The sequence below is a fragment of the Saccopteryx leptura genome, chromosome 2, assembly GCF_036850995.1.
Source record: "Saccopteryx leptura isolate mSacLep1 chromosome 2, mSacLep1_pri_phased_curated, whole genome shotgun sequence".
Taxonomy (NCBI): Eukaryota; Metazoa; Chordata; class Mammalia; order Chiroptera; family Emballonuridae; genus Saccopteryx; species Saccopteryx leptura.
The window spans coordinates 381,709,359-381,728,667 of NC_089504.1; the positions used below are offsets into that span (position 1 = coordinate 381,709,359).

At 47.4% G+C, this 19,309-nt stretch overlaps 1 protein-coding gene across 2 annotated transcripts in view; it reads right to left on the bottom strand.

Moving 5' to 3' along the window:
• Positions 1-19,309, bottom strand: part of KLHL22 (kelch like family member 22) — a 50,037-nt gene that overhangs the window by 20,265 nt on the left and 10,463 nt on the right. For both annotated transcript variants that reach the window (XM_066365402.1, XM_066365403.1), the window contains exon 3: positions 4,923-5,088. In XM_066365402.1, coding sequence (XP_066221499.1) covers positions 4,923-5,088 — 166 coding nt within the window. The remainder of the gene's footprint in view (positions 1-4,922; positions 5,089-19,309) is intronic.

Consider the following 19,309-nt stretch of genomic DNA (forward strand, 5'->3'; position numbering starts at 1 on the left):
CAGGAGAAGTGACTATCTGCTTCTTCCTCTTACCCCCTCCCCCCTCCCGCAGCCATGGTCAATTGGTTCGAGTTGGCCCTGGGCAGTGAGGATGGCACCATGGTCTCACCTCAGCGCTAAAATAGCTCGGTTACCAAGCAATGGAGCAGCAGGCCCAGATGGGCAGAGCATCGCTGGGTAGGGGGCTTGCTGTGTAGATCTCAGTCGGTGCGCATGTGGGAGTCTGTCTCTGCCTCCCCACCTCTCACTTGATAAAAAATAAAATAAAAAAGGCCCCATTCACCAATCCCCAACCTTTCCTGGAGCAGAGGCTTATCTGGTGTTTTCCCCAACACTAGAGACAACTGGTGCTCTCTGCAGATAGACTGGATTTAAATCCTGGCTCACAAGTGATCTGTGGGCCCTGGACACAGCTCAGTCAGTTAAGAGTCTCCAAAAAACAACAAGGTTGCAGGTTTGATCCCTGGTCAGGGCACATATCGGGCAACCAGTGAATGAATAACTAAGTGGAACAACAAATGAATGCTTCTCTCTCTCTCTCTCTCTCTCTCTTTCCCCACCCCTACCAACCCTCTCCCTTCCTCTCTGTCTCTCTAAAATCAATCAATCAAAAAAATAAAGTGATCTGTCAAATGCGCTTAACTTCTCTGAGCCTCAGTTTCCTCATCTATAAAACAGGGATAAAATGGAGAGAAATAATTATAAATGACATCATGTATAAGAACTCCCTGGCACAGAGTGGATCCCTGATATATGTCAGTTGCCTTTTAGATCAAACATACTCGATTTCCAGAGAAGCTGGAAGCTGCACAACAGGCACCATGTTAGATGTCCCTGGTGTGCAATGCACGTAGGACCCCCATCCCAACCCCCAGCTCTCTAAGACACTCAGCTCCTTTCTCCTGCCACAACCCCCACAACTAGAGGCTCAGCCAAAGCTTCAGGCTCAGGAAACCTGCCTACCCTGGGAACCTGACTCAAAGTTCTTGAAAAGCTGAAAGCTATCCTGCCTGGGCAGAGGCCTGCTTGACTCATTATTAAGGCGGCTCCCAAGTAGCCTGCACCTTCCCTTTCCCAACAGTGTTGAAAAGAGGTCAAAAGAGAGGACAACACTTAGGTGAGAGCTAAGAATTGGGCCACAAGACTAAAGGGCACCCTGTGACTAGATGATCAAAACATGACAGAACAAAGGAAACAGAGGGAAGGGCTCTAGGGCAGCGGTTCTCAACCTGTGGGTCGCAACCCCGGCGGGGGTCGATCGACCAAAACACAGGGGTCCCCTAAAGCCATCGGAAATACATATTTTATATTTAAAAATAGAAATACCTCACTTAACCAGCATCATCAACAAATTGAGCACACACAGAGTAAATCTGCTGGCATCTGGTTTAAAATAAATGTTTAACATCATTTTATTTTGTCTGATCCAAGACACCCAGTACCTGCAAGTGATATGTTAAGGGCTGAGTGGAAGCCTGTATAGTGCCAGACACATATTACCCCACATGGACTGTCCCCAGAGTGCTTTGTTAGGTCCCAAAGTCTTCACTCAGCCATCCATTTTCTCTCTGAGCCAGCACTTCTGCTTTGCTTCTTCCTAAAATACCACTTCTGATTTGTTGAGGGCAGGATGTTGAGGACCAGGTTCTGGGTAGAAGGTGAGAGCAAACTGCCTTCAGTGGCCTGGAGAAGCAGCTCCCAAAGAACTGAAGCCTCCTACACAAGAATCGAGTGGCCCTCTCCTTCCCATCCTTGTGTCAGAGCAGCAGGCCCTCTGCCAGGTGGAATCTCACAGAGGAAACACCTCAGGCCCACCCCAGGCAGGAGCCCCATGAGAGGCTCAGAAGAGGAAACTTGTTTGCTGGGGGTGACTTAATGGGGGTGATCTTGTTGGGATTCAGACCCAGGTCCCCAAGGACACCATCAAGAGTCTAGCACAGGGCACAGCACATAGTGTGAGGGCAGGGAGAGAGTAAGCCGCCAACAGCTAGTAACTATATGAACCAACATGATGTGGTGAGCCCATGGACTTGGAACTGTTATTCCACATAAAACTTGTTTTAAAAATATCATTGCGGCCCTGGCCGGTTGGCTCAGCGGTAGAGCGTCGGCCTGGCGTGCAGGGGGCCAGGGATCGATTCCAGCCAGGGCACATAGGAGAAGTGCCCATTTGCTTCTCCACCCCACCCCCTCCTTCCTCTCTGTCTCTCTCTTCCCCTCCCGCAGCCAAGGCTCCATTGGAGCAAAGATGGCCTGGGCGCTGGGGATGGCTCCTTGGCCTCTGCCCCAGGCGCTAGAGTGACTCTGGTTGCGGCAGAGCATCACCCCCTGGTGGGCAGAGCGTCACCCCTGGTGGGCGTGCCACGTGGATCCCGGTCGGGCGCATGCGGGAGTCTGTCTGACTGTCTCTCCCCGTTTCCAGCTTCAGAAAAATACAAAAAAAAAAAAAAAAAATCATTGCATAGAAATCCAATGTATTAAAAATGAAACAAACAAAGCTGGGCTGCTCAAGGTGAAATGGGGGCTCCTCCTGTGCTGTCCCCCAGAATGGGCTTGGAGGTGATAAGCAGTACTAGCCAAACCTCTGCTGTAAGTTTGACCTGGGGAGATGGCAGGTCTCTGGGTAATAGAGGGAAAGTGGTGTTTTAGAAGACGGTTTGGTACTGATGTGCAAGATGGATTTGGAGAAGAGAAGGCAGAGACCAGCTGGGAGGTATAAATGGAGAGGTGAAGACCAGGACAAAGATGAAGACATGAAAACAGAGAAGAGATAGCTACAGGTAATATTTACAAGGATGACTTATCCAAACTTGGACACAGGGAATGAAGATGCAAGGGCTCAAGGAAACATGGTGGCTCTGGCAGAATGGTCATGGGACACAGACCAGGGAAGTAGGGAAAGGAGCATGCAGTGAGGAGGGACAATGCTGACAGGGAATCCTGGGTGGAGAGCTGAATATGGTACTCAGGGTCACAAGAACTAGATGATTTCCTGAAGCAACAATGACCAGGATGTGAAGACAGAAGAGATCTCTGAATACAAGGTGGGGAAATTCTTCTGTCCTAAAGGCCATGCTGGCCCAACTCCACCTACCCATGATGTATAGCCAGGAGTTGAGCACTTTCCAACCACTACTCTGAGGGTAATGGCACAGAGAGTGCAAGGTGGGGACTCCAGATGCCCTAAACAGGTTGGTTTTCCTCTGACTTGAGTTTTTCCTGACTGTTCCAAATGTGCTCTGAGAAAAGGTCAGGATAATGAATTCAGTGTAGCATTTCACTTCACTTTCAAAAAATGTGAGAAGACTGCCCTGGCTAAGTAGCTCAGGTGGTTAGAGCATCGTCCCCATACAAGGTTGTGGGTTCAATCCCCAATCAGGGCACATACAAGAATCAACCAATGAGCCTAACCAGGCGGTGGTGCAGTGGATAGACTGTTGGACTGGTACACAGAGAACCCAGGTTCGAAAGCCTGAGGTCACTGGCTTGAGCATAGACACATCCATCTTGAGTGCGGGTTCACCAGCTTGAGCATGGGATTGCCAACTTGAGCGTGGGATCGTAGACATGACCCCAAGGTCACTGGCTTGAGCCTAAAGGTTGCTGGCTTGAGCCCAAGGTTGCTGGCTTGAGCAAGGGGTCACTCACTCTACTATAGCCCCCCAAGTTAAGGCACATATAAGAAAGCAATCAATGAACAACTAAGATGCCACAATGAAGAATTGATGCCTCTCATCTCTCTCCCTTCCTGTCTGTCTGTCCCTATCTGTCCCTCTCTCTCTTTCTGTCAAAAAAATAAAAAATTGCCCTGGCCGGTTGGCTCAGTGGTAGAGCGTTGGCCTGGCGTGCAGGAGTCCCAGGTTCGATTCCCAGCCAGGGCACACAGGAGAAGCGCCCATCTGCTTCTCCACTCCTCCCCCTCTCCTTCCTCTCTGTCTCTCTCTTCCCCTCCCACAGCCAAGGCTCCACTGGAGCAAAGTTGGCCCGGGCACTTGAGGATGGCTCCATGGCCTCTGCCTCAGGTGCTAGAATGGCTCTGGTTGTAACAGAGCGACGCCCCGGATGGCAGAGCATCACCCCCTGGTGGGCATGCCGGGTGGATCCCGGTCGGGCGCATGCAGGAGTCTGTCTGACTGCCTCCCCATTTCCAACTTCAGAAAAATACAAAAAAAAAAAAAAAAATCAACCAATGAACATATAAATAAGTAGAACAAATCAATGTCTCTCTCTCTTTCTCTCTCTCCCTCTCTCACTCTAAAATAAAAAAAATAAAAAATAAATGTGAAAAGAGATATCTCTCAAGCCCAAACAGGCTGTCAGATGGACAACTCTTAAGAGGAAAGGCATGTGCAGGCCCAGCCTGTGTAACTGTACTAACACTGCCCAAATGTTGGTACTGTTCTAAAATATAAGTCACACTGTCCAAGCCTCAGGAAACTTTCTGAATTCTGTAGGAAAGTAAGTATTTAAAGTTCAATAACAAATCAGAAAGCAGTCTCAGAGATCAATGAGACCAAGTGGAAAAGATAGGGCAGAAAGGGCCTAAGCAGCAACAGTGGAGGAGCTCAGCTTTGCCAGATGCCAGCATTCACAGGATGTCACAGGCTCAGCTTTGGCCATGTGTTTGCATGCAGGACCTTCTCAAGTGGCAGGGAGACCCAGGAAGTGGGGAAGGAACCAGCATAAAAGCAGAGGGCAAAAGCAGAGGAGGAACCTGGGCCTGAGACCTTCAGAGCAGCTCCACTTCAGTGCTCAGTGCTGGCCGAGCCAAGTGCTACCCAGGAGCCTCCACTCAACTTAAGAGTCTCCCTTACTGCCTCATGTCCTCACCTGCCTGATCTACCCACACACCACTGCCTGGCAGGCACCCAGAGAAACCACACCCAGGCATCGGTCTGCCTTGTCAAAGAGGTGAGCCTCACCTGAAGCTGGCAGGCGGCAACCAGCGTCTCCTGGACATTGCTTAGGCTGAGCTCCAGCTCAGAAGTGTATATGAAATGCAGAATTTGACACATGGCATTGTAGGACACACCATGGATTAGGACCTCTTCCTGCTCCATTTCCTTCAATCCTCCAGCAAACATTCCTCTGCAAAGTGAAAACACAAGACAATGCAGTTATACTAATTAGGACCCCTGCCCAGGGTGCAAAGAGCATGAGTACCAGAAACAAGGAGCATTAATGTGCAACAAGACACTGGCTCAATTTGAGCACTGAGTCATCCCACAAAAGGTACCCACAAGCTCCTGACCAAGTTTGGGCAACCATCCTAGAAATTGCCCTGTCTCCTATTTCATGAGCTCCAGAGAGTAACATGTGAGCCTCCTGGGGACAGAGACCATGTCTGGCTTGCTTTCTTCTGCATCTACTAGTATGCCCTGGATCACAGGAGCAGCTCAGAGCATGTTACAAAAGAATGAATGAACGGGAAACAATAAGTCATTCCATTCAGCACATACTTATGGAGCACCTAGTAAATGTGAAGTACCATTCAAGGAGCAGAAGAGAAGCAACAGCAAAATAATGTCCAAGATTCCTAATATATGCAGAGTTTAATGTGAGGGAGGATGACAAACAACAGAGAAACAAGGTATTTCAAATTGTGGGAGTGCTCAGCAAGGTGTCTGAGGAGAGCTTGCTGGGAGAGCAGAGTGGGTCTGGAAAGCAATGAGGGGCAGGGATGAGACTTGGCAGCACCTCACCAACCAGGGGACAGTGTTCTAGGTAGAGATGAACACCCAAGTCCTAGCTCAGACAAGAACACCTTGTGTCCCAGTCCAAGCTTGGCACACAAGGCAGCCAGAGCAAAGAGGAAGTGAGCTGGAGGCAAGACATGGGGCCAGGTCCTACTACCCCCAGGGCAGGAGAGAGTCTGGAAATCCAAGCATAATGCCACACTGTCAGGAAATCTAATGCAGGAGCTTGGCATGAGCTGACTAACTCTTCAAATTTGGGTGCTGTCAGCCAGAGTGGAGGAGTAGAGGGGAGGTGGGAATGTTTCTCTAAGCCTGGCAAGGGCCACATGGCTAGAGAGCTATAGTTGGGATTGCAGAGAACATGCTGACAGACTGAATCTAGCAGAGCCCAGGAAGAATCAAGCTCTTGGCTGGGGACATGGTGCAGCCAGCTGGAAAGATGGGGACTTGAAAGGAACAGGGTCAGAGAGGGCAGTGGGAATCCCACTGTGGCACAACCAGTGTGATATGCCCATGAGGCATCCCCGTGGAGAGTTGATCAGGTGTTCAGAGGGAAGAGGCTGGTGGTCCAGGGAGGAATCAGGGCTAACATATGACAGCAACACAGAGATGACAGAGTAGCTATTTTTGTACTTTATTTTTCAAGGAGGTTAATATACATACAGAACAAGACTTAACATACATAAAAGGGTGAAAACCTCTCCTGTCTCTGCTCTCAGCCATCAGTTCCCCTCCCTAGGCAGCACTAACAGCAGTCCACAAATCTGTACTGTTTTAATTTTAAAATTTTTATTTATTAATTTTATGGGGGGAGGGGGTGGAATGAGAAGCATCAACTCATAGTTGCTTCACTTTAGTTCTTTTTTTTTAATTTTTTATTTATTTATTTTTATTTTTCTGAAGTTGGAAACGGGGAGGAAGTAGACAGACTCCTGCATGCGCCCGACCGGGATCCACCCAGCATGTCCACCAGGGGGCGATGCTCTGCCCATCTGGGGCGCCACTCTGTTGCAACCAGAGCCATTCTAGCGCCTGAGGCAGAGGCCACAGAGCCATCCTCAGTGCCTGGGCCAACTTTGCTCCAATTGAGCCTTGGCTGCGGGAGGGTAAGAGAGAGACAGAGACGAAGGAGAGGGGGAGGGGTGGAGAAGCAGATGGGTGCTTCTCCTGTGTGCCCTGGCTGGGAATCGAACCTGGGACTCCTGCATGCCAGGCCGACGCTCTACCACTGAGCCAACCGGCCAGGACTCACTTTAGTTCTTCATTGAATGCTCACTGCATGTGCCTTGACCAGGCAAGCCCAGTGTTTTGTACTCGCAACCGCAGCATTCCAGGTCAACACTCTATCCACTGTGCTACCATAGGTCAGGTGTGTTTTAATACACCTAGGAAATGAATCCTCATTGGTATACATACTACTGCCCCTCTCCCTGTAAAGACTATCATAGTTGATTAACACACTCCTGCTGGGATGCACCTGGGTTATCTCTAATCTCCTGTTTATTCACCCAGTGGAGGGCCCATCTCAACATTTTGCTTATGTGACTACAAGGATTAACTCCTACAAAAGCAATTTCTGGGACAAAGGCTTCATATACATTTACACTTTGATAGTACTGTGTACATGCTATCAACCTGATAAGGGAGAAACCTTATAACCAATGAGACAGATAATCTCATCAAATGTTTAAGAGTCATTTTCTGAATAGGCCATATTCTTTGCCCATTTTCTACTAGACTCTGTCTTGTCAGTTTGAAGCAAACTTTTTTGGGGATAAGGTGAATTTCTTTTTGGTACCTCAAATCTTTTGATTTTGCCTGACCAGGCGGTGGCGCAGTGGATAGAGCATCGGGCTGGGATGCGGAAGACCCAGGTTCGAGTTCCCGAGGTCACCAGCTTGAGCGCGGGCTCATCTGGCTTGAGCAAAAAGCTCACCAGTTTGGACCCAAGGTCGCTGGCTCAAGCAAGGGGTTACTCGGTCTGCTGAAGGCCCATGGTCAAGGCACATATGAGAAAACAATCAATGAACAACTAAGGTGTTGCAACGAAGAACTGATGATTGATGCTTCTCATCTCTCTCCATTCTTTCCTGTCTGTCCCTGTCTATCCCTCTCTCTGACTGTCTCTCTGTCCCTTAAAAAAAAAATCTTTTGATTTTGCAATATGTATCAATATAGATAGGACAGGCAGTCTCCTTTCATTATCTTTTTTATTTTTTTAAAGAGAGAGAGACAGAGAGAAAGGGAGAGAGGAAGGAAGAGAGATGAGAAGCACTAACACATCAACTCAGAGTTGTGGCACCTTAGTTGTACATTGATTGCTTTCTCATATATGCCTTGACCCAGGGGTGCTCCAGCCAAGCCAGCAACCCCTTGCTCAAGCCAGCAACGTTTGGGTTCAAGCCAGCGACCATAGGGTCATGTCTATGATCCCACGTTCAAGCCAGATGAGCCTACACTCAAGCTAGCAACCTTGGGGTTTCAAACCTGGGTCCTCAGTGTACCAGGCTGATACTCTACCCACTGTGCCACCGCCTGGTCAGACACATTACCTTTCTTTTCTACCATTGTTTGTTTTAAATATGGACTTTAGAATCAGTTTGTGTAATTCCCCCCAATAAGCCCTATTGGTATTTCTATTGGGAACATGCTAAATATCTAGGTTGACAAAGAGGATCCACTGCAATAGGCAAAGTGGGCCTGTCTCTATCAAGTCTCATCCTTTGAGTCTCTTTGGAAGTCTTGCAGGACTTCCCAACCCCCCCAAAAAACCCCACAATAGAGCTGGCACATGTATGTCACGTTTATTCCTAGACATTTTAGCCTGACCGGGGGGGGGGGGGGTGCAGTGGATACAGCATTGGACTGGGATGTGGAGGACCCAGGTTCGAGACCCCGAGGTCGCCAGCTTGAGCGCAAGCTCATCGGGTTTGAGTAAGGCTCACCAGCTTGAGCCCAAGGTCACTGGCTCGAGCAAGGGGTCACTTGGTCTGCTGTAGCCCCCGGTCAAGGCACATATGAGAAATCAATCAATGAACAACTAAGGAACCGCAATGAAGAACTGATGTTTCTCATTTCTCTTCCTTCCTGTCTGTCTGTCCCTATCTGTCTGTCTCTCTGATTCTGTCTCTCCCACAAGAAAAAATAAGTAAATAAATAAAAATATTTCTATACATTTTACACCACATGCAGTCCATCAGTGAGCTTTCCCATACTCCAAGGTACTCTAACTCATTCTTCCAATCAGTCTGACCAGCTCTCCTGGACTTTCTAAGACTCTGCTATTATGTATCTGGTACCTCCACATTGACAACTGTGGGGATGGCAACGCTATGAGCACTTTTTTTTTTTTTTTTTTTTGTATTTCTCTGAAGCTGGAAACGGGGAGAGACAGTCAGACAGACTCCCGCATGCGCCCGACCCGGATCCACCCGGCACGCCCACCAGAGGCGAGGCTCTGCCCACCAGGGGGCGATGCTCTGCCCCTCCGGGGCTTGGCTCTGCCACGACCAGAGCCACTCCAGCGCCTGGGGCAGAGGCCAAGGAGCCATCCCCAGCACCTGGGCCATCTCTGCTCCAATGGAGCCTCGGCTGCGGGAGGGGAAGAGAGAAACAGAGAGGAAGGAGGGTGGGGGTGGAGAAGCAAATGGGCGCCTCTCCTATGTGCCCTGGCCGGGAATGGAACCCGGGTCCCCCGCACGCCAGGCCGACGCTCTACCGCTGAGCCAACCGGCCAGGGCCCTGGCACTTTTTTTTTTTTTTTTTTCATTTTTCTGAAGCTGGAAACAGGGAGAGACAGTCAGACAGACTCCCGCATGCGCCCGACCGGGATCCACCCGGCACGCCCACCATGGGGCGACACTCTGCTCACCAGGGGGCGATGTTCTGCCCATCCTGGGCGTCGCATGTTGCGACCAGAGCCACTCTAGCGCCTGGGGCAGAGGCCACAGAGCCATCCCCAGCGCCCGGGCCATCTTTGCTCCAATGGAGCCTTGGCTGCGGGAGGGGAAGAGAGAGACAGAGAGGAAGGCGCGGCGGAGGGGTGGAGAAGCAAATGGGCGCTTCTCCTGTGTGCCCTGGCCGGGAATCGAACCCGGGTCCTCCGCACGCTAGGCCGACGCTCTACCGCTGAGCCAACCGGCCAGGGCTGGCCCTGCCACTTTTTAAAAAGATTTAACTTATTCATTTCAGAGAGAGGAGAGACAGTGAGGGTGGGGGAGGAGCAGGGAGCATCAACTGGTAGTTGCTTGCCGTATGTGCCTCGACCAGGCAAGCCCAGGGTTTTAAACTGTTGACCTCAGCATTTCAGGTCGAAGCTTTATCCACTGTGCCACCACAAGTTAGGCTGGGCACTTTAAAAAGAAAAGATTTTATTTATTGATTTTGGAGAGAGGAGTGAGAAAGATGGGGAGCAAGAAGTATCAACTCGCCTGACCAGGTGGTGGTGCAGTAGATAAGAGTGTCGGACTGGGATGCGGAGGACCCAGGTTCCAGACCTCAAGGTTGCCAGCTTGAGCGTGGGCTCATCTGGCTTGAGAAAAAAGCTCATCAGCTTGGACCCAAGGTCGCTGTTACTCAGTCTGCTGAAGGCCCACGGTCAAGGCACATATGAGAAAGTAATCAATGAACTAAGCAGGGGTCTCAAACTCGCGGGCTGCGGGCCGCGAGTTTGAGACCCCTGAACTAAGGTGTCAAAATGAAAAAAAAAATGATGATTGATGCTTCTCATCTCTCTCCGTTCCTGTCTGTCTGTCCCTATCTGTCCCTCTCTCTGACTCTCTCTCTGTCCCTGTAAAAAAAAAAGTATCAACTCCTAGTTGCTTCACTTGAGTTCCATTGCTTGTCATATGTGCCTTGATCGGTACTTCTTTGACTCAGGTATATTTTATCATATTAAGAAAGAATCCATGCAATGCATGGACCTTGACTAGATCCAGAATGGCAGGGGGAGGGAAGAGATGTAAAGTACTTTAGGGAAAATCAGGAAAATTTAAATATGAACCCAGTAGCAAATTAAATTATGGAATGATTATAAACTTTCTTTGATTTATAATGGTATATATTTATTTTTAACAGAGACAGAGAGAGAGAGTCATAGAAAGGGACAGACAGGATTGGAGAGATATGAGAAGCATCAATCATCAGTTTTTCGTTGCGAGACCTTAGTTGTTCATTGATTGCTTTCTCATATGTGCCTTGACTGCGGGCCTTCAGCAGACCAAGTAACCCCTTGCTGGAGCCAGCGACCTTGGGTCCAAGCTGGCGAGCTTTGCTCAAACCAGATGAGCCCGTGCTCAAGCCGGTGACCTCGGGGTCTCGAACCTGGGTCTTCCGCATCCCAGTCCAATGCTCTATCCACTGCACCACCACCTGGTCAGGTTTTATAATGGTATTATAGATGTGTTAGAGAAGGTCCTTATTCTTAGAGGCACACTGAAGTATTTCAAGAACTGTCATATCTGCAGCAAATGTAAATACAACAAAATGTTAAAACTGATGAATCTAGGTGAAGGACACAAATGTTCACGTACCTATCTTTCAACTCTTCTGTAGAATTGACATCTTTCAAGTGAGAATCAGGGAGGAAAAAAAAGGCTGAGAAAAAAATAAAATACACTATCATTCCTTTTTTTGTTTTGTTGTTTTTAAATGAATATGAATATTTCATCTTTTATCACATTCTTACTGTAACCTTGAAATTGTCAAAATAACTTTTTTAAAAAGATTTTTATTCATTTTTAGAGAGGAAGGAGAGAGAGAGAGAGAGAGAGAGAGAGAGAAAGAAGGGGGGAGGAGCAAGAGGCATCAACTCCCATATGTGCCTTGACCAGGCAAGCCTAGTTTCGAACCAAAGACCTCAGTGTTCTAGGTGGACGCTTTATCCACTGCGTCATTACAGGTCCAAAATAAAAACTTAAAAAGAGAAAAAATTTAAAGATGTTCACACCTCATAACCAGTAGGATGGTCACTATCAAAAAAAATAAAAGTGCCCTGGCCGGTTGGCTCAGCGGTAGAGCGTCGGCCTGGCGTGCGGGGGACCCGGGTTCGATTCCCGGCCAGGGCACATAGGAGAAGCGCCCATTTGCTTCTCCACCCCCACCCTCCTTCCTCTCTGTCTCTCTCTTCCCCTCCCACAGCCAAGGCTCCATTGGAGCAAAGATGGCCCGGGCGCTGGGGATGGCTCCTTGGCCTCTGCCCCAGGCGCTAGAGTGGCTCTGGTCATGGCAGAGCGAAGCCCTGGAGGGGCAGAGCATCGCCCCCTGGTGGGCAGAGCATTGCCCCTGGTGGGCGTGCCGGGTGGATCCCGGTCGGGCGCATGCGGGAGTCTATCTGACTGTCTCTCCCCGTTTCCAGCTTCAGAAAAATACCAAGAAAAAAAAAAAAAGTGCTGGTGACGATGTAAAGAAATTGGAATCCTTTTGTACTGCTGGTAGAAATGTAAAATGGTGTGCTGCTATGGAAAATAGTATAGCTGTTTCTCAAAAAATTAACTATATAATTATAATATGATCCGCAATTCCACTTCTCAGTATATATCCAAAAGAATTAAAAGCAGCACCTCGAGATATTTGTACATCCATATTCACAGCAGCATTACAATAGTTAAGAGGCAGAAACAACCCAAGTATACATTCACAGATAAATGATTAAGCGAAACATGGCATATCGTACAATGGAATATTAATCTGCCTTAAAAGAGAAGAAAATTCTGCCTGACCGGGCGGTGGCGCAGTGATAGAGCGTTGGACTGGGATGCCGTGGACCCAGGTTCGAAACCCCGAGGTCGCCGGCTTGAGCGTGGGCTCATCTGGTTTGAGCAAAAGCTCACCAGCTTGGACCCAAGGTTACTGGCTCGAGCAAGGGGTTACTTGGTCCGCTGAAGGCCCACGGTCAAGGCACATATGAGAGGGCCATCAATGAACAACTAAGGTGTTGCAATGCGCAACGAAAAACTAATGATTGATGCTTCTCATCTCTCCATTCCTGTCTGTCTGTCCCTGTCTATCCCTCTCTCTGACTCTCTCTCTTTCTCTGTAAAAAAAAAAAAATTTAAAAAAAAAAAAAAAAAAAAAAAGAGAAGAAAATTCTGACACATGCTTCAACATGGATAAACCTTGAGGATATTATACTAAATAAAAAAAAGCCAGTCACAAAAAGACAAATATATGATTCCATTTATAAGAGGTTCCTAGAGTCATCAAATTCACAGAAGCAGAATGAATGGTAGTTAACAGGGGCTAGGGACAGAAGTGAATAGGGAGTTGTTATTAATGGGGACAAAGTTTCAGTTTTGCAAGATGAAAAAGTTCTGGAGATTGTATACACAATAATGTGAATGTACTTTAACACTACTGAGCTGTACACTTAATAATGGTTAAAATAGTAAATTTGTTTTGTTTTTTTTTTAATTATTTTTTTTAATTATTTTTTTATTTATTCATTTTAGAGATGAGAGAGAGGGGGAGAGAGAGAGAGAGAGAGAAGAGGGGGAGGAGCAGGAAGCATCAACTCCCATATGTGCCTTGACCAGGCAAGCCCAGGGTTTTGAACCATTGATCTCAGTGTTCCAGGTCGATGCTAGTAAATTTGTTTTTTAAAACCACAATTAAAAAAAAATGTTCACCCAGCAGCAGGGGACTGACCAAATAAATGGAGGGCACAGATATCACAGAACACTCTGCAGCCCAAAGAGAACTAGGGCCACCTCTACTGTCACGATGTCACAATCAGATGTCACAAGGTGCCAGTGAGCTAACTCAGATTTACAATGGGAGTAACATTTCCTGTATATCAGCATGTTCAGCCCCCCCGCCCCCTTTCCCATTCCTCTGCTAAACCCTTAAGGTCAAGTGTGTTTCAGAATTCATAAAGTTTCAGTTAGAGAAACACTGCTGGTATGCCATACAGGATGTCATCCCTCAGTGGGGTCTGGGTCAGTACCTCAAATCCAAGCACTTTAATATATTTTATTTTAGATTTTTTTTAAATTGATTTTAGAAAGAGGAGAGAGAGAAAGAAAGAGAGAAACAAGGTAGGGAGAGCAAGAAGCAGTTGCTTCTTGTATGTGCCTTGACCAGGCAAGCCCGGGGTTTTTAACCAGCGACCTCAGCATTCCAGGTCAGTGCTTTATTCACTGCGTTTCCACAGGTCAGGCAACCTTAATATTTCCAAAGCAAAATATACAGATTATACCAAGTGTCATAAAAATATAACTAGCCTCATATCAGCTCAGGGGTTTTTGTAATTTAATGAATTTGTACCAAATTCATAAAAAATAAAAAGCTTACAGAGAAAAATGGCAATGTAGGAGACCCAGCTTCCCCCTCTCCCCACAAAAATCAGTGACTGGACAGCTATCCACAAACATTTTGCTCTAGGAGACCTCTCTTAGGAAGCTTTAGCAACAAAGTGGAGCAAGAACAAAAAACTTCTATTTTTAAGAGTTTTATGGGTTTCAGAATTATGGACTAGAATTTGCAAAAAAGTGTAGGAATGAATAGGAATGTTTAAAAATAGTTGCCTTTGTGGCAGGGGCAGAAGTAAGGTGTCAACTCACCATTTTCCCACCTATTCAAAAGCACTGCAGGGATGGATGCTGAATGTTATTACATGCCCACTTACCTTGCATGCAAGTGGCTGTATGCTGGGTCACCTTTGGTTAACATCTTACATTGTAAGAAAGATTCCCTAATATGAATCTAGATTTCATTCTAAGAACAAAGCTCTCCTGGGCCAGGCCCTGCTGTTCTGCAGTTGACATCAGGCTCAGTGGAGCGCTGTGTGCCCATGTCTCACTGAAGATTTTCCACTGCCATTCACAGTCCAGCTGAACTTTACTGTGTCTGCTCTCTATCCAATTCTGATACCAATGTATATAGTATAACTTTTGTAAGAAATTTTGGGAACTTTCTTCCTTTGCTTTGGAAAAGTCTAAATGGCAATCGAGTCTGTTCCTAAAAAGCACAACCCTCCACCTCCCTAGGACACACCTGAGCTTCCTGCTTTTGTGGAGAATATAACTTTCTCCACAGGGGAGTGAAGTGTGATCAATTTATATTTTCTAGAAAATCATCAATTTTATTCAAATTTTCTTTTTTTTTTAATTTTTATTTATTGATTTTAGTGAGAGAGAATGGGGGGGGAGAGAGAGAGAGAGAGAGACAGGAACATCAATCTGTTCCTGTACGTGCCCTGACCGAGCATTGAACCCGCAACCTCTGTGCTTCAGGATGATGCTCTAACCAACTGAGTTAACCAGCCAGGGTAATTTTATCCAAATTTTCAAAATCACAGGCACTAAATTGAGCAAAATAGACTATCTTATAATTCATAGGTGATATGAAAACTAAGGGAGGGATGAGATGGCCAGGGAGGCAGTAAAGAGAAGAGCCTTTGGAATCCTCTGAAACAGGGGTGGGGAGGAGCACAGGAACCAGCCCAGAGGTACGGAGGGCAAGTTGAGCACAAGATCATGGCAGCTAAAAGAGACATGTAGTGGACAGTTATTAAAACAAGCCAAAAAAAGACCTTAGAGGGAATCTGACCCTTCAATCTCTAAACGATGCATAAGTGTACATCAATGGAGGTTCCCTGTGGGGGCTGAGGGGTACCTCCCAGGATGAGGCATCAGTTCTTCTCTGGTCAGCCTTTTGCAAGGAGGAGCCAGCCCTGAGAACCGGAGGCTTGGAAAGGTGAGGAACAAATGGGAAGGCTCCCCAGAGAGGAGGCCTGGGAGGAGATGGGAGGAAAAGGCAGAGAAGGGCAGTACTGCTGAGACTAAGAGAAAAAGCATGGAAGCAAGAAAGCCCAGAGTGCCTGACTAGGCGGTAGCACAGTGGATAGAGCATCGGACTGGGATGCAGAGGACCCAGGTTCGAGACCCCAAGTTTGCCAGCTTGAGCGCGGGCTCATCTGATTTGAGCAAAAAGCCCACCAGCTTGAACCCAAGGTCACTGGTTCCAGCAAGGGGTTACTCAGTCTGCTGAAGGCCCGCGGTCAAGGCACATATGAGAAAGCAATCAATGAACAACTAAGGTGTTGCAACGTGCAACGAAAAACTAATGATTGATGCTTCTCATCTCTCTCTGTTCCTGTCTTTCTGTCCCTGTCTATCCCTCTCTCTGACTCACTGTCTCTGTAAAAAATAAATAAATAAAATTAAAAAAAAAAAAAAAAGAAAGCCCAGAGCATGACAGACCACAGTCTATTTGGCTGGAGGGCTCACCTGAGGAGGACAGGTGGGCAGGCAGTGGAAGAGGAGACTGGGACAGGGCCCCTCCCACTAACACACTAACTCACACAGCCTCAGGGCAGCACAGTTTTACATTTTCACCAGTCTTATTGGGAGAAAAAAATGGTCCTTTATCATCTTTCTGAGATGCGTCTGTGAACACATCTTGTTCACAGATGTGTTACTCTCCTCACTTCCAATCCCAAAGTTGTTACTCCCCTCACTTCCAATCCCAATGGAAGGGGGCGTTAGTATGCAAAGTGACCCATGAGAGGCCCACCTGAGACTAGCTACAGGAGTAGGAATATCTCATGGAGGATGTGGGAAGTCACAGAAGGTTTTTGATCAAATAAGGAATGGTGGTGTCTGTAACTGCCCTTTAGAAAGAATGGTATGACAGTGAGTCAAGAAGGTTTGTGTGTGGAAAGTTCAAGCCTGACCGGCTTTGAGAGTGCATTGAGGAGGTCCTGTTGGCTCTAAGCCCTGTTGGCCTCTACCTCACAGGCCCTAAACTGGTCATCCCTCCCTGGGAGGGCCCCAGTGCTGGGCCCTCTCGGCAGGTGGCTATCAGCAATCCCACACTACCTGTCAGTCTCATATATTACCTCACAGCTTAGTAAAAGCATCAGCCAAACACGAGTGAACTGAAGAGATACTGCTGTCCCTGCACATGTTCAGCGCAAAGCACCACTGGTCACACGCTCTCTTCAAACTCCTTCTGGACACCAGGAAGCACTTAAACCATAAAAAAATATTTTGCTTAAATCAATGCACAACTAAGGAGCCACAACAAAGAACTGTTGCTTCTCATCTCTCCCCCTTCCTGTCTGTCCCTATCTGTCTCTCTCTCTCTCTCTCTGTCAAAGAAAAAAAAATTTTTGCTTAAAAAAATTGCACAGTGGATAAAGTATCCACCTGGCCTGACCAGGCAGTGGAGCAGTGGATAGAGCATTGGACTGGGACACAGAGGACTGGGACACAGAGGACCCAGGTTAGCAACCCCAAGGTCACTGGCTTGAGTGCAAGCTCACCAGCTTGAGTGCAGGGTCATTGGCTTGAGCAAGGGGTTACTCACTCTGCTGTAGCCCCCCAGTCAAGGCATATATGAGAAAGCAATGAACAACTAAGGTGCTGCAACGAAGAATTGATGCTTCTCATTTTTCTCCCTTACTGTCTATCTGTCCCTCTAGGAAGGTCCTTCTCTCTGTCTTTCTCTCTGTCTCTGTCACAAAAATAAAAGGAAAAAAAGCGTCAATCTGGAATGCTGAGGTCACTGATTCAAAACTCTAGGCTTGCCGGGTCAGGGCACATACAGCAAGCAATCAATGAACAACAAAAGTGAAGCAGCTATGAGTTAATACTTCTCATTACCCCTCTATAAAATCAACAAATAAAATCTTTTTAAAATATTTGCTCAATAATTCCTAAAATCAATAAAGAGACCTACAATCAAAACTTGAAGGCAAGCCCTGGCCAGGTGGCTCATTGAATAAAGTGTCATTCCCCCAGACCAAGGTCGCAGGTTCAATCCCCAGTCAGGGCACATACAAGCAGCAACCAATGAGTGCACAACTAAATAGAACAACTAAGCAAAACAACAAGTTGATGCTTCTCTCTATCAATGGAAAAAAAATTTTTTTTTAATTACATTTAAGCCTGACTAGGTGGTGGCGCAGTGGATAGAGCATCAGACTGGGATGCAGAGGATCCAGGTTCGAGACCCTGAGGTCGCCAACTTGAGCGCGGGCTCATCTGGTTTGAGCGAAGCTCACTAGCTTGGACCCAAGGTAACTGGCTCGAGCAAGGGGTTACTCGGTCTGCTGTAGCCCCATGGTCAAGGCACATATGAGAAAGCAATCAATGAACAACGAAAGTGTTGCAATGAAAAACTGATGATTGATGCTTCTCATCTCTCTCCGTTCCTGTCTGTCTGTCCCTATCTATCCCTCTCTCTGACTCTCTCTCTGTCTCTGTAAAAAAAAAACCCACAAAAAAACAAAATGTCAGACTGGGATGCAGAGGAACCAGGTTTGAAACCCCGAGGTCGCCAGCTTTAGAGCAGGCTCATCCGGCTTAAGCGCAGGCTCACCAGCTTGAGTGCGGGGTCGCTGGCATGAGCCCAAAGGTCACTGGCTTGAGCAAGGGGTCACTTACTTTTACTGTAGCTCCGTGATCAAGGCACATATGAGAAAGCAATCAATGAACAATTAAGGTGCCTCAATGAAAAATTAATGCTTCTCAACTCTCTCTCTTCCTGTCTGTCCCTATCTGTCCCATTCTCTTTGTCTCTGTCACACACACATAAAAAAATTACATTTAAAAAAAAAACTTGAAGACAAAATTATCAAACAGAGCTGAATGGAATGACTTGAAAGCCATGGGCAGGGCTCACTCCGTTTGAGCCTTACCTCACCTGTGTACAATGGGGGCAATGGCACCAACTTTCCCTAATTTGACAAGTGCTGGGATAAGGTTGTGCAGGACGCCACGTGTCTCCCCTCCCCAGAGAGTCAGAGGCTGAAACCCAAGGGGTGAGAGGGTGTAAGACAGGAGGTGGATGGCCAGGCAAGGGCACAGCAAGGGCCAGGCAAGAGTGATTCCACACATCACATAGCTGTGTGGACCATGTGTATACAATACTAATTACCCAGTCTCAGATTCAGCACCCATAGGGACCATAGATCCTGAGAAGTGACCGAGCTTGTGTGTGAGCTTCCAGCCTGCATTATAAGAACACCGTGGGGGTAGGGGGGCAGGAAGTGATGTGGCACTGAAAGACTAAGATGTAGTGTCAAAATATCTTTATTAGTAGTTTGTGTGTGTGTGTGTTTGTATGTGTGCGTGTACACGCACGTGTATAAAGAGAAAGTAAATAAGGCAAAATGTTAACAACTGGTATTCAGGTGTTATAATATTATTCTTTTTTTTTAAGACTTTATTTATTCATTTTAGAGAGGAGAGAGAGAGAGAGAGAAGAGAGAGAGAGAGAGAGAGAGAGAAGGGAGGAGCAAGAAGCATCAACTCCCATTTGTGCCTTGACCAGGCAAGCCCAGGGTTTTGAACCAGCGACCTCAGTGTTCCAGGTCGATGCTTTATCCACTGTGCCGCCACAGGTCAGGCCATAATACTATTCTTTTTTTTTTTTTTCTCCTTTTTTTTTTTTTTCTTTTTCTGAAGCTGGAAACGGGGAGAGACAGTCAGACAGACTCCCGCACGCGCCCGACCGGGATCCACCCGGCACGCCCACCAGGGGCGACGCTCTGCCCACCAGGGGGCGATGCTCTGCCCCTCCGGGGCGTCGCTCTGCCGAGACCAGAGCCACTCCAGCACGTGGGGCAGAGGCCAAGGAGCCATCCCCAGCGCCCGGGCCATCTTTGCTCC